The 13,046-nt window shown below is 47.4% G+C and overlaps 2 protein-coding genes across 4 annotated transcripts in view; one reads left to right on the forward strand and one right to left on the reverse strand.

Moving 5' to 3' along the window:
• Positions 1 to 12,179, reverse strand: part of CIMIP2A (ciliary microtubule inner protein 2A) — a 68,487-nt gene extending 56,308 nt beyond the window's left edge. For 2 of the 3 annotated variants that reach the window (XR_009456128.1, XM_059716133.1), the window contains exons 1-2: positions 8,334 to 12,179; positions 6,690 to 6,811 (exon numbers count right to left, since the gene is read on the reverse strand). Coding sequence is in view for 2 of the 3 variants with exons in the window: in XM_059716133.1 (XP_059572116.1) it covers positions 6,690 to 6,811; positions 8,334 to 8,390 (179 nt within the window). In the remaining variant the exon portion in view is untranslated. The remainder of the gene's footprint in view (positions 1 to 6,689; positions 6,812 to 8,333) is intronic. The other variant, XM_014607957.3, reaches the window with a different exon arrangement.
• Positions 12,180 to 12,655: 476 nt separating this feature from the next.
• The window catches only part of RNF123 (ring finger protein 123), a 136,984-nt gene continuing 136,593 nt past the window's right edge, over positions 12,656 to 13,046 (forward strand). Inside the window, exon 1 of the mRNA XM_059716136.1 lies at positions 12,656 to 12,747. The gene's annotated coding sequence lies outside the window, so the exon portion shown is untranslated. The remainder of the gene's footprint in view (positions 12,748 to 13,046) is intronic.

Genomic DNA, 13,046 nt, shown 5'->3' on the forward strand with positions numbered 1-13,046 from the left:
GCTTTTTCCTGGGCATCAGTTGTCAGTTGCCCCATCTGGATCAGCAGGGGTCCAATGTTGCCCCTGCTTTTCCTCCGGCTCCCCACATATCTGAAAAAGGACTTTTTATTGTCCTTGATGCTCAAAGCAAGTTGGAGTTCAGTTGCAGCCTTGGCTTTCCTGGTCTGCTCCCTACAGGACTGGACCAGTGCAGAATAATCCTCCTTGGAGGTGACTCCCATCCTCCATCCTTTGTAGGCCTTTCTTTTTAGCCTCAGGAGGTCTGCTAGGTCCCTGGAGAGCCAGGGGGGCTGCTGTGCCCTCTTGCTGCCTTTCCTCCGAGATGGAATAGACTTAGCTTGTGCACTGAGGATCGCTCCCTTGAGGAGCAACCACTCTTCTTGAACTCCCCTCTCCCTGTGGTCATGGTCCCTTAGGGCCTCACTGACAAGCCTCCTGAGCTAGTCAAAGTCGGCTTTCCTGAAGTCAAGGACTTCCGTGTTGCTGACTGACTTGCCAGCTTTTCGGCGGATGGTGAAGGTGATCAGCTCGTGGTCGCTGTCATCCAGCTTCCCATCGATCTCTAGGTCGCCGACTAGGTCATCCCCAGTAGTCAGTACCAGGTCGAGCAGCGCTTTGCCTCTCGTTGGCCCAACTTGGACAAATGACTAGGGAAGAACGTAAGAGTATTGCTCAGCCTTGCAAGGATGAAATCAGAAAGGCCAAAGCACAACCTATGTTACAGCTAGCAAGGGTAACAAGAAGACCTTAACTTAATTTTCTTGAATCTGGGACTAGGGGCTGGCTTTTACTTCCTTTTGTACACCTAAATGGTGTTTTTTTAATGCTATAGGGTGCCTATATGGATGCTCCAACACATTCTAATTAAAATGCATTGAAACAGGCTCAGTTAATCAAGTCTGCTCCACATTCTAATTAGAACACTAGTAATGCCACAGTGTCAAGTTTATAAGCCCCTGCAGGTTTAAATATGGCCACTGGGCACTTTAACTAAAGGTCATTGAATGAGCTTTAATTGAAGCATCCTGTGGCCATTTTTAAACATGTGAGGGCTTAATACACATGATGCTGCAGTATTTTATTTAGAGCAGCTCTCTAGGAACCACTCTAATTAAAACACCCCCTCCCCATCCCGATCATGTGTTTAGGCACCCATACATTTTTGGCACATATAGGGCTATGAATGCATGTATCCGAGTATAAATCTAGGAAAACTAACCCCATTATATTATGAAAAAGGGCGGAGCAGATGCTCCGACATTTTGGCCCTAAGAGCAAAGTAGTTGGTGCACTTGCCTAAGAAGCTAGAGGCCCAGGTTCTGGGTACCACTCATCCACTCAGGGTTCATAGGAAAGGGACTTTATAAGATCATCTGGCCTAGTCCCATGTTCAAGGTGGGATTATTCCCGACTAAACCATCTCAGCCAAGTGTTTGTCCAACCTGATATTGGAGATTTCCAGTGAAGGAGAACCCACAACTTCTCTAGTTAGCTTGTTCCAATGCTTGATCACTCTCATAGTCAGAATGTTCCTCCTAAATTGCCAACCTAAAACTTCCTCTGCTGCAGCTTGAGGCCATTGCTCCAAGTCCTGTCCCCTAAGGCTACAGAGAAAAGCCCATCTCTATGCTCTCTGTAATTACAGTGTTTGAACCTGCATCTCTCCAACTTCCCTTTAGTGTGCCAACCAGTTCCTCACAAATTAAACATTATTCAGTTTGCTCCACAATGCAGGGCAAGTGCCAAAAATCCCCAGGTACATGACTGCTATTGACATATACAAGGAGAAATAGAATTCTGCCTTAAGGGTCTAATTTCGGTGGTTTTCAACCTTTTCTCATTTGCAGACTGCTAAAAAACTTTGAATGGAGGTAGAGGCCTCTTTGAATTGCAAGTGCGGGCATTCACATACTTTTGATTGATCACAGCCATCTTTCATGGACTTCTTAGTCTGTGGACCCACTAGCCTAATTTTTAGGCAGTCTTACAATGCCTAAATTTAGGCACCTGAAATACCTCTCTGGGTCTAAGAATCATAAGGAAGTACCACATGTACTCAGTCCAATATTGGGTTTGCTACCCACCCCCTGCAATTTAACATGTGTTGGGGGCCAAACCACTCATCTTGGAATTGAGTACAAGGCAATGGAAGGACAGGCAGCTACTGCAGCTGTGGCTTCAGCTCCAGACCTGACCCAGGGTCAGGGCCAGAGTTGCAACTGCTGCCTGCCTCCCCACAACCTCTTCTCCTCGCATCCCCCAAACTCTCCTACTGCTTACTTTTGTTCTGGTACCAGCAGGCTCCATCCCCGCTCCAACCTGGGGCACAGAGCACAGCCCTAGCCTAGCCCAGTAGCAGTGGTGGCAGCAGTAGCTCCAGCTAAGTCCCAGAGCTAGAGCCCCAGCTGGAGCTTCCAGGCTGCTGCCACAAGGACAGGCTGGGGCCATGCTCCTCCATGCTTTAAGCTAGAGCAATAAGCAGCAGGGGGCAGGAAGGAGATAAGCAGCTTTGTTTAGAATCTAACATACAGAAGGTAGATTCTAAACAGAATATATAGAATCTAATAATTGGCAGGGGGTGGAATCATCTTGGATTCAGGTAAATACAGTAGGAGTAGAAGAGAGATCTGAAAGCTTAAGTCTATCCCAACTATGCAAATAATCCAATAAAAAGGTATTACCTACAAAAATCCTTGTTGCATATATTTCCTCCTATCATGGCTACAGCACCATTTGAACACTACCACTATACAGAAAAAAGACATTTGTTAATCAATGTCTCTTGAATCTAGCAGGCAAAGGTATTACCTAGAATCTGAAGGTAAGCATATTTAGGCTAGGAATAGTGTCTAGATTTTTTATTTGTGAGGTTAATTATCAGGAATCTTTAGAGCAATTTACCAAAGGCTGTAATTATTCTTCCAGTTTGAGCAATTTTTAAATCATTACTGGATTATTTTCTAAAGAATGAGTTTTATTTCCAACAGATTAAAAAAGGGAAGTCCTATTGTCTGTGTTACATAAGACATCTTTCTTTACTGGATTATTTAAACTCTGTTCCATAGGGTGAATGTTTAATTCCATTATGGGTTTTTAATGATGTCCATTGCTAGAGTTAAATGTTTGTAAAACAAAACTTTTTTTGTGAAAAACAAAATTAGATGAGAGGGTGGTATTATTTCAGTTTTACTGTTGAGGAATAGAGGCATAAAGAATAGCACCCATTTAATTTTTAGTGCCCAGTCTGAAACATATAAAACTCACCCCTCCAAACATGCATAGCACTTTATATGCTCAGTACCTAGATAACTTTGTCTTGTGTTACAGCTGTGAGTGCCTAGCACTTTGGGGTAGGGGGATACAGCCCAGATTGCAGGGGTGTAAATTGAACACTCAGAAAATAAAGGACATGCAGCTAGTGACCACTTGAAAAGTTCAGATTAAAAGCTAGCTCCACAGAAAGATTGATGCTTTTTGTCTGCCTTGGCCATTTTTATGGGGCCTAGGCTATGTTGCAGGAGTGTTGCTAAGCAGAAGGCCCAAAGCCTGTTTCTGAAAAATCACAGTGTGAACCTTTGACAACTAACTTGGTTAGCAAGTAAAGAGGACTATAAAAAATTAAACAAAGCACAAGGTCTGAAAGGAGATAAAGAGAAGACCATACATTAAATAATCCATATACACTATATCATAATTTTATAAGTAGTAGTAGTGACTGATATAACCAAATATATTAGATGTTATTTTGCTGTATAACTATATAGCAATAATAGACTGCTATATAGTTGAAGGGCATCCATAAAGAAAAGGACCCCCCGCCCCTTGCTTTCTGTTGCTGCAGAGCAGGATGTGACCTAAGGGCTTGAAGTTGCTAAGTAAATTTAGATTGGATATCAAGAAAAACTTTTTTGTTGTTAGAAAAGTGAGGTAGTGGAATAGACTGCCTTGGAAACTGTGAAATCTTTATCCTTGGAGGTTTTCAAGAAGAATTTGGATAAGCATTATTCAGGGATGATCTAGGAGTGACTAATGCCTGGAGTACTCCAAAACAAGCAACAGCTAGAAGCTCAGGAGTATCACCTATGACCCCTCCCCACCACCCCAAAGGGAATTTCTGGGAAATGAGAAGAGCTCTGTAGATTAGAGTAAGTGGATATTGGAGAGGACCATGCTCTGTAGTAGGAGAAAAGTAGGGCTCCACAACTGGCTTAGTTAGTGGGAGGTAGGGGGCATGGTCCTCATCCTTGGATCTCTTGAGTAGTGCATTTTAACAACCCTTGCAGCAGCAAGGCACCAACAACCCTTGTTCTCCTGCTTTACCTGTAGTACTTTAGAATGCTCTTGGTTCTTTTGGCCCAACATGCCTCACAGTTGTGTGACAGAGTGGATTGTGTACTATTAGGAATGTGTTAGACAATCAATTGTATGGGATGAGTTGGCTAGAGATGATCCTGCCTTGAGCAGGAGGTTGGACTAGTGACCTCCAGAGGTCCCTTCCAACTCTACTTTTCTATGATTCTATGACTCTTTCAGTCCCACACTTTTAAAGACAGGACTGTGGTGGAAGCAGGTTCTCTCCCCACCCTGGTTCTATTTCTAGTTCTACTATCCTTACTCAGCCAGTACCCATTTCCAGACCACAGGCTTCTCATTCTAATCCTAGTATTTTTACCTATCCAGGCCTAACCTCCCCGTCTAAATTCCAGTCTCAGTCCCAGTCCCACTCTCTTGCTTCTGCTTCTTTCTTTTTGTTCACCAATTCCACCCTTTCTGGTTTCTTGCCCAGCCAATCCCAGTTCCCCATCTCCTGTATCCTCCCATCTAATCTATCTCGCCCCACCCTACTTCCTCTGCTGCACCTCAGTTGTTTCAAGTCTCAGTCTCTGTACCCAGATAATTCCACTCTCTCTTGCTGCCTCATATGATCCAAGTATTGCTGCCACCCATTATTCCCATATCCATTTATCCATTGGGCTCCTGTTCCCCAACTCTTTGTCCAGCCCTGATTTGTGTCTCCAGCATTCTTTTTTCATAACACTTTTTACCTCGGACTTGCTTGTCACCACTGCATCAGAGGAGGAAGCTTTCTCCTCCTCACTGGCCGCTGAGGAGAGTGGATGGGCATGTCAGCAGTATCTTGTGCCAGGACACTCTACTGTCTTGATGTAGATTACCTTCAGAGTCCTGCTGGCACCCAGGCATAAAATCTCAAACATATCAGAGACCAAAGTCAAGGGTGACTGTAGGGGACATTCCTGGAATGTCCTCAATGCCATACTTCCATGGAAGTATGCAAGAAGCTAGTGGGCAGGTCATGCAGGAAAGTCTCTTGCTTAAACACTACCACCACAGTGTGCTGTAGACAATGCTCATCTATGAGCATAGGAAAGAAGTCTCATTGTTTTCCATTCTAGGAGCAGTGTTTGGGAGCAAGATGGGTGTACAGAGCCAGGATCACAAGACAAGGTCATGGGGCAGCCCTTGCTCTGTAGGGGGAGGTGTGTGTGGGGGAGGGGGGGGTATGTGTGCGCGTGCATGGGGAGTTGTCTGGGCACTAGGCCCTGGAGGCCAGCTGGGGTGAGGCGAGGAAGGAGGATGCAGGGGGCACATGAAGCAGAGCTTACCTGGACAGTGCAGTCCACAGTTGCCCCCATGGCACTCCACATTGGGCTGAGCCCTGCTCAGGACAGCCTGCTCCACGCTCCATCCCATGCCCACCAACCCTGGCCAGTAGGCACAGCTTCTGGCAGGTCTGCTCCTGGTACAGCTGCAGCCGCCTGGCTGCTGGCTCCACTCTCTACACCTCCAGCAATGGCTCCTGCTGCATCACTCCAGGAGTGGGGTAGGAGCCACCCTGCTGAAGCTTCTTGTGAGCCAGATTCACTCCACAGAACCAGGTCATCTAGCTGGAAATAAGCCTGGTCACCTAGCTCACAGGGTCTCCCCACATGTCCAGAAGTTTTCAGTGGCATTGATAGTTGCCCCTCCCCTGGTGCAAAATTTCTGGACCTATGGGGAGGTCCAGGGGCCAGGTAATATGGCCATGTATGCTAGATTGTTCCAACAGATTGGAGGGGTGGGGAGAGGAAAAGTCAGATTGGACCACTCTGTGCACCCATGGACCAGTACCATGCAGGTTCTTGCTCACAGAATGACACCATGCTACTTATCTGGCCTGCACAGCTAGAAGGTTGACCACACTGTGCTAGGTAAGCAGAGCAATGCAATTTGAACTCTATACAGCACAAGGGAGGCCTATCACTCAGGTCTCCTACTTAGTCAAATGCCCTAACCACTCAGTTATTGGAGCTAAAACACAGGATGGTCCTCCTCTCCATTCTTCACAGACTTATGCTTAGGCACATGTATGTATAAGCAAGCTCAGTCTACACATACATACTTGTGTATCCACAGTAGGAGAGGCAGAGTCAAGAATATCCATATATTAAGAAAGCCAGTATTTCAGGTACGCAGAGGGAAACAGAATTCCATTCGCAGTCTTTAAGTGCACTATATTATGCAGTTCCTCCCCCCACCATCATGGAACTCCCTTCCTCATTAAAATCCCTATTGAACAATGTAATTATAAAAAAATACTGAAGTTTATAGAAACAATATTTTTCCTTAATGTGATCAAATTTTTCTGCAATTAAAAATTACATACTGCTTCTGTGAAAGTTGGAACTTACCCTGGGATGTAGTGAGGTTCAGGATTAAAGAGGCTGTGTCTCTGTGGAGCTGTCATTGCATTTGTACTGTGGATGGTCAGCTCACGCAAGGCAGATGCAGGACTGAGCAAAGTCAAGCAACACTGTAGTCAAGACAACCATTGTGAAGTTATCATAAACAGCAGCATCATGGGCAAAAAACACACTTCACAATTCAAAGAAAAACCAAACCATGGAATCATTGTACTTCCTAGTTTTCTGGACCAAAATTTATAAATAGACAACTAGGTATGGTGAGGTAAATTTATACATTTCCCCAAATGCAAGTTAACTTAGTTGGCATCACTTACAACAATGGGAAAGTCCCCCTAACTACTAGTGTTTAACACCTTTACATCTGTGTTAGGAGAGTACCCTAACCATTAGGCTATGGTAGCAGGTTCCTTCAATTGTTCCTTGTTTTATATTACACAATCATGGACTGAAAAAACAGAAACAAGCTTGATAGTAGGGAAAAGAACCAAGGATCTTTTCCCTGCTAGGGAAACTGCCTTTATCACATGGTAAACTTCCTTCGGCTTCAATAAGACAGATGGAAAACGTCCTTATTTATTCTACTGTATAACTTGGGGTTTACAGTATTCTCCTAGAAAAAAAAAAAGGGGGAGATCTAAATTCAAGTCTGCTCAGGGTAAGGACATCTTAAAATGCGAGTCTCCCACTTTTTGTGCAAGAGCTTTTAACCACTAAGCTAGGAAATAACCAATACAAAAGCCGAGTTAGAGGGAACTTCATGAAGTCGTTGTGGCCTTTGCTCAAGACAGGATCAACCACCCCAGCTGAGAGTGCATGTCTAACCTGCTCTTGAAAATTGCCAGGATAGAGTTTCCACATGAGGAAGAAAACTCGAGATTGTGGGAGGCATTACACTGTGTGGAGAGGAACACCTTTCTCCTAGCAGAAAACTGGTTCAAGTAGGGGATGGGGAATGGCACAGAAAGAGAGCTCTTCTGGAAAAAAAGCTGAGAGCATTTCCAATCAGGAAGATCTCTCTCCTCCTACACCAACTTGAACAGCTTTATGCTTCCATCCGGTGGTTGGCACGCCCAATATCTCAGTCTTTGGTTGCATCCCCTCCCCCTGCACCCCCAGGGGAAAGTAGGAAAGTGCTGTACCAGCTCCAGTGGCCCAGGGCAGGCTGTCAGGGAGCTCTGTAGATCCTGCTGCTGGCACCAGATGCCTCCCACCATGGAACAGTCTCAGTTGGACAGTTCTAGCCATAGTGCAGAAGATGCAGAGCGGGTATAGTGGTAGTCATACTCCTTTCATACCACACAGAAGCAGCAGCCAGGGGCTTAGGTTGACCAGTCTTGTTCTCCCGATTTTTTTATTTTTATTTTTTAAGAAGAGAAGCATTATGTTGGCCCTTTTCTAGTCCCCTGGAACTTCACCTGTCTTTCGCTATTGTGCAAATACAATTGCTATGGGCTCTAAAGTCCCTTCTGCCAGTTCCTTCAACACCCTGGGACAGAGTTCATCAGGCAAGTTTCACTTGAATTCAGTTAAGCCAATCAAAGCTCTTACAGTTTCTTTCATTATCATGATCTTTGACCTTTCCCCTTCCTTGCCTATACAATTTTGATTAGATGTTTAGTTGCCACTTACCTTTTTTGTGAAAAACAAAGCTACAGTATTTGTCAAACAGCTCCTCTTTCTTTGCATCTTCTTCTGTTAATGGAACTTCTTGGCTATTTAGCAGTTGATTTGGGAGTGGGCAGGGGGTGCAGCACACAAGAAAACACTTTTCTGACCAAAGTATTTATAGAATCCAGTTTTCCTTAACTTCCCTTGTCAGGTGCAACTCATTTGCTTTCCTGATTTTCTCCTCCTAAGTTCTTGCTTTTGCACAGTATGCTTTCTTAGAGACTTATGACCCAGTTGAGTCCTCCATACACGCCCTATATTCCTACCAAAGCCTGTTTAAGTTCCACCTTGAGCAAAAAACTCCTTTAGTGATCTTTCCTCCAAAAGCTACACAGTTCAAAGTCCAAGGCCACTTTGGATGTGAAAACAGCTCTGGCCTATTTCCCCCATGCTTCTTTGTGGGGATAGTTGAGAGATCCAAGGGTTTGGGGCTTCTGGACCTCAAACTCTCCAACTACATTTCTAGCTGTACTGGACTCTGTGATCTAAATGCACTCCAACGGACCTCAGGCTATTTCTGATGCCTTCTGTAGGGTCTCCATTTTGGAGATTTGTAAAGCAGCAACTTGGAGTTTGCCCAAACATTATTGAAAATGGTGTGGGCGTGAGAGAAAATAGGAAGGGCAGAAACAGAAAGAAGAGACAAGGAAAATGGGAGTGAGGGGGATGAGGAAGAAGAAAGAGAAATGGGGTGAAGATCCTGGAAATTCTGCCCTGCTCACCAAGAATGCAGAAAGAGAAATCCTGCCTGTAGGTCACTGGGCAACATGGTCTCACTGCTAAAAAGGACTGTGGTCACAAGACCCTGTGACCATCAGCTAGGGCCAGTGCCCCAGCCATAAAGGCAGAGGTAGAGAAGCTCAGGCCCATAAAGATGCTAGGTGATCCCTGTTCCTTTAACACCTTCATGACCAGTGCTGCTAACAGTGACAGTCACTATATTGTGCTCAAGTAGAAGAATATTAATTAATCAAATATACACATTTGGGTATTTGTATCTATTCTCCAATTCTCTAATATGTAAAAGGCCTTACCGAATTACCTCAGGTTTACAAAACATCTAGTCCCAAGGGCCTGATGCTATATAGAAGGCTTAAAGCAAATGGAAGTGGCCCCTAATAATTCCCTTACCAAAGCTGGGAAAAGGACCATATGCAAGCCCAACTCCCAATTCCAGGGCAGAGGGTAGATCAGATACAGGTCTAGAGTGTATTGCCCTCTGGCTGTTTCCTGCTTCCTACGGGGCGAGGCAGGAACATGAAAAGGAAGGCATGAGAGAGAACAGTCCCAAAAAAAGTCTTACTTACCTGGGGGCCAGCCACGGTCTTCATGGCTCTAGAACAGTGCTTCTCAAACTATCTGATGTGGCAGACTGGCAATTTTTTTTCCAGTGGTCCAGGGACCAGTGCCCAGTTCAGCCGGTGGCAGCAACTACGTGTAACAGCGCTTCATAAATGCGTGACCAGCTGTTTCTTTCTCCTTCCTCACCTCGCATGACATGACGTCACCTGCAGTCTTGGAACGTATGAACTGTGGCATTATGACATATCAAGGTTATGCTTCTGAAAATATATTTCTTTCTTTCCTGGCAACTCGCTGTGGACCGGCGACCAGTGGCTTGTAGACTGGCCCCGGTCCGCAGACCACCACTTTGAGAAGCACTGCTCTAGAACACAGGGATCTTTCTCCCTTAGTGCCGAGTGGAGAACTGAGAATTAAGCCTTCAGGTCTCCCACTGCAGCAATTGTGATTTATAATGAATGTCCACATACATAAGAAAAATGTCTGCCTTACTCAGGGCAGGTCTTAAAGGATAGTGCCAATCATGGGAGCAAGGCTTGTGGCCAGTGCTCTTGGCTTCTCCGCTTGACTGGATTAGCCTACTGAGCCTGGTGCTGCAGCAAACTCTTCCGATTTACCCGCAGCAGAGCAAGAGCTACATCTACAGGTGTGACTGTTTACCTTGCTCCTCTCCCAAGATCCTGAGATATGAAGAGTGCCTTCCCATATAGGTAGAACAAATAAGAAGTTTGTGTATAAGCTGCCAAACTTGAGGAGCTTAGCTAAGACTTTGCTTCTGATGCCCCTGACTGCAGCAGTTTATTTTGTCCACATATCTTTAAAGGTGCCTGGCAGCCTAGCTAGGCTTCTCAGAAGCAAGCTACAAAGGGCTAGTCTATGCTTTAGGCAAGGTGAATATAAGCATTGTAATGGGTGCCACCTGCAAAGATAGATATGGGGCCCTCTGGCAGCCACCCCAAGACTATTTTGCATTCTGACTTGCTAGGGTATTGCCCTGTCTTTGCCTACCACACCTTGACATTGCCTCCCAAATTGGTGTTATCAATCTTGGCCTACCCCCACACCAACCAGCCCAGCCTAGAGTACCCTTTAGCCAGGCATTCTTAATACCTCCTTACTGCCCTGCAGAAGTCTTCCCCCATACCTCATGGCTAACAGACAAAACCATCGAGTTGTTACAAGTAAGATGACCAACCAACTCTTGCCCCCCTCAACCCGGAAAGTACCTAACACATCCAAAGCCACCACTGCTAGTTGGCTATCCTATACGAGCCTCTCAAAGCTACCTTACTGCCTATATTTTGTAGCCCCCAGTCATCAGCCTAGAGCCTTCCCTCAAAGGAACTCTTCTCCCCACTGTGATCTAATTCAGACAGACTATCATAGATTCCCAGCTTCTCCTTTTCCTAGTGCTTCAGATAAATTCTTTCACAACCCCATTCTGGGCTAGACTGACTTCTCAACCCAAGAGCCAGGCTCATATAGCCTCTAGGCTTCACTTCTGGTCACCTCTCCCTCTTATGATAAAGCACAGGAGTTCCTTAGTAGGGCTGTGTGAAATTTTGCTGGCTGTTTCATTTTGACACTTTCAACTCATTTTGAGGTCAAAACAGCAAAATCAAAATGAAACAAAGGGCTACGGAACAGCCTAGATACAAAATGACGCTAGTCGAAATGTTTCTACCACAGCGCTGGGGAAATTAACTCAGCCCAGCTGGGCTGACTTCCCAACCCCAGTGCTAGATAGTACTGGAGTCCAGAAGTCAGCCCAGCTGGGCTTCTTTCCATCCCCAGTGCAGCCCAGCTGGGCTGACTCCTTGACCCCAGCTTGATCGAGGCTGTTTTGCACAGCCCTATTCCTTAGTAGTATGCAGGCTTTTATCTCAGCTGTATGTGGCTTACTGCTCTCTACTGGTTGCCTGCAGGAGTTGCCTCTAATTGCGTGAAATAGACTTCACCAAATGGAGCAGATCAGCAGTGCTGTGATGTGTCCAACACAGCTGATCCACTTTGTTAAGCAAAGCATGTTATCCTTGTCTTTGATGGTATGGGATAAGTGGGTGATGTGATTTCCCCACTTTCTCTGCTGCCCCAGGCCTGCACTATAGGTCTGAAGCAGCTGGGAAAGATGCTTCCACTGTTAGCCAGCCCCATGGGACTGACTGGGTGAGGAAAACCCTGCCCCAGGTGGAGATTTCCAAGCAGGGAAGCACTTTTTCCACTCCCCAGACCCACTTCACAGGTCTGGGTGAGTAGGGAAAGGGCCATAAAGGTCTGCTACAATACAGTAGTAGAATCTATTACTACTTCTTTTTGTGCCACTGGTGTGGTACCTGTCATGTCAACAAAGGGCAAGGCAGCAATTTGTGCTGCCTTAAAAAAAAATGTTAGACAGCACAAATGAGACTAGACAGGTGATGTCTGTTTCCACTCAGAGGAATGCCTGTTACAGAAGCCTGTTACAGCATCTTGATATGAAATGTCACGTTTCTTCTCCCCAGGTTATAAATGGCCCCAAGTGCTGCGACCAGGATTATGCTGAGGCAAACGCAGGAAATGACTTTGCCCTTATGGGTCCTGCTGTGATAAGGCACCTTTCCATGTAGTCCGGCGGAGGGAGGAAAGCCCTGCTTCTGCATAAGCGACTGAACCGATGAGCCTGAGGCACAGGGGGGCATCGAGGACTGGGGGCTTCGGCGCAAGGCGGGTCGCTCCGGTCTCTAGTAGACAGCGGCGCCCGGCGCGGGACCTGGGAGCTCATGCGGCCCGGGGCGGATCGCAGGGGAGCCAGGCGGGGGCTCGGGCCGGCAGCTTTGCCATCAAGAACTTCTTCGACGCAGCCTGCAGGAGGGCGGCGACCGAACTCCAGCCTCCGCTCGCGCTGGGGAAGTCCGGCCCAGCTGCCAGCGGCGCCTGGGCTGGGAGCAGCGCCTAGGTCTCCCGCTCCGCCCTTGGCGCTGCCCCGGGGGCCAGCAGCACCGCCCCGACCGCGAGGGGCCTGCGGCTGCCCCGCCCCGCGGCCTGTCCCTGCCGAGACGCCGTAGCGGGGCGAGCGTTGCGAGCGGCGCCGCCGGTGAGTAGCTGTGGCCGGGGCCGGGGCCGGGGATCCCGGCGCGGGGCGGCGCATCACGGTGGGGCCCGGGCTGGCCCCGGCGCGGCCGTGGGCTCGTTGCTCGACCCGGGTCCGAGCCGCCCGCGAGGTCTCCGGCAAGGGGCCCAGGCGGGCAGCGCCCGCGGAGCTGGGCCTTGTTCGCGCGGCTCCTGCGGGGCCCCCGGCCCCGCTGCCCGCAGTGCCCCGCGCTCGAGGCTGCGTGGAGAGGACTGGGAGCGGCGGGAGCCGGGGCGGGGCTGGGCGCCAGCGCCCTGCGGCCG

Source organism: Alligator mississippiensis, chromosome 12, assembly GCF_030867095.1.
Source record: "Alligator mississippiensis isolate rAllMis1 chromosome 12, rAllMis1, whole genome shotgun sequence".
Taxonomy (NCBI): Eukaryota; Metazoa; Chordata; order Crocodylia; family Alligatoridae; genus Alligator; species Alligator mississippiensis.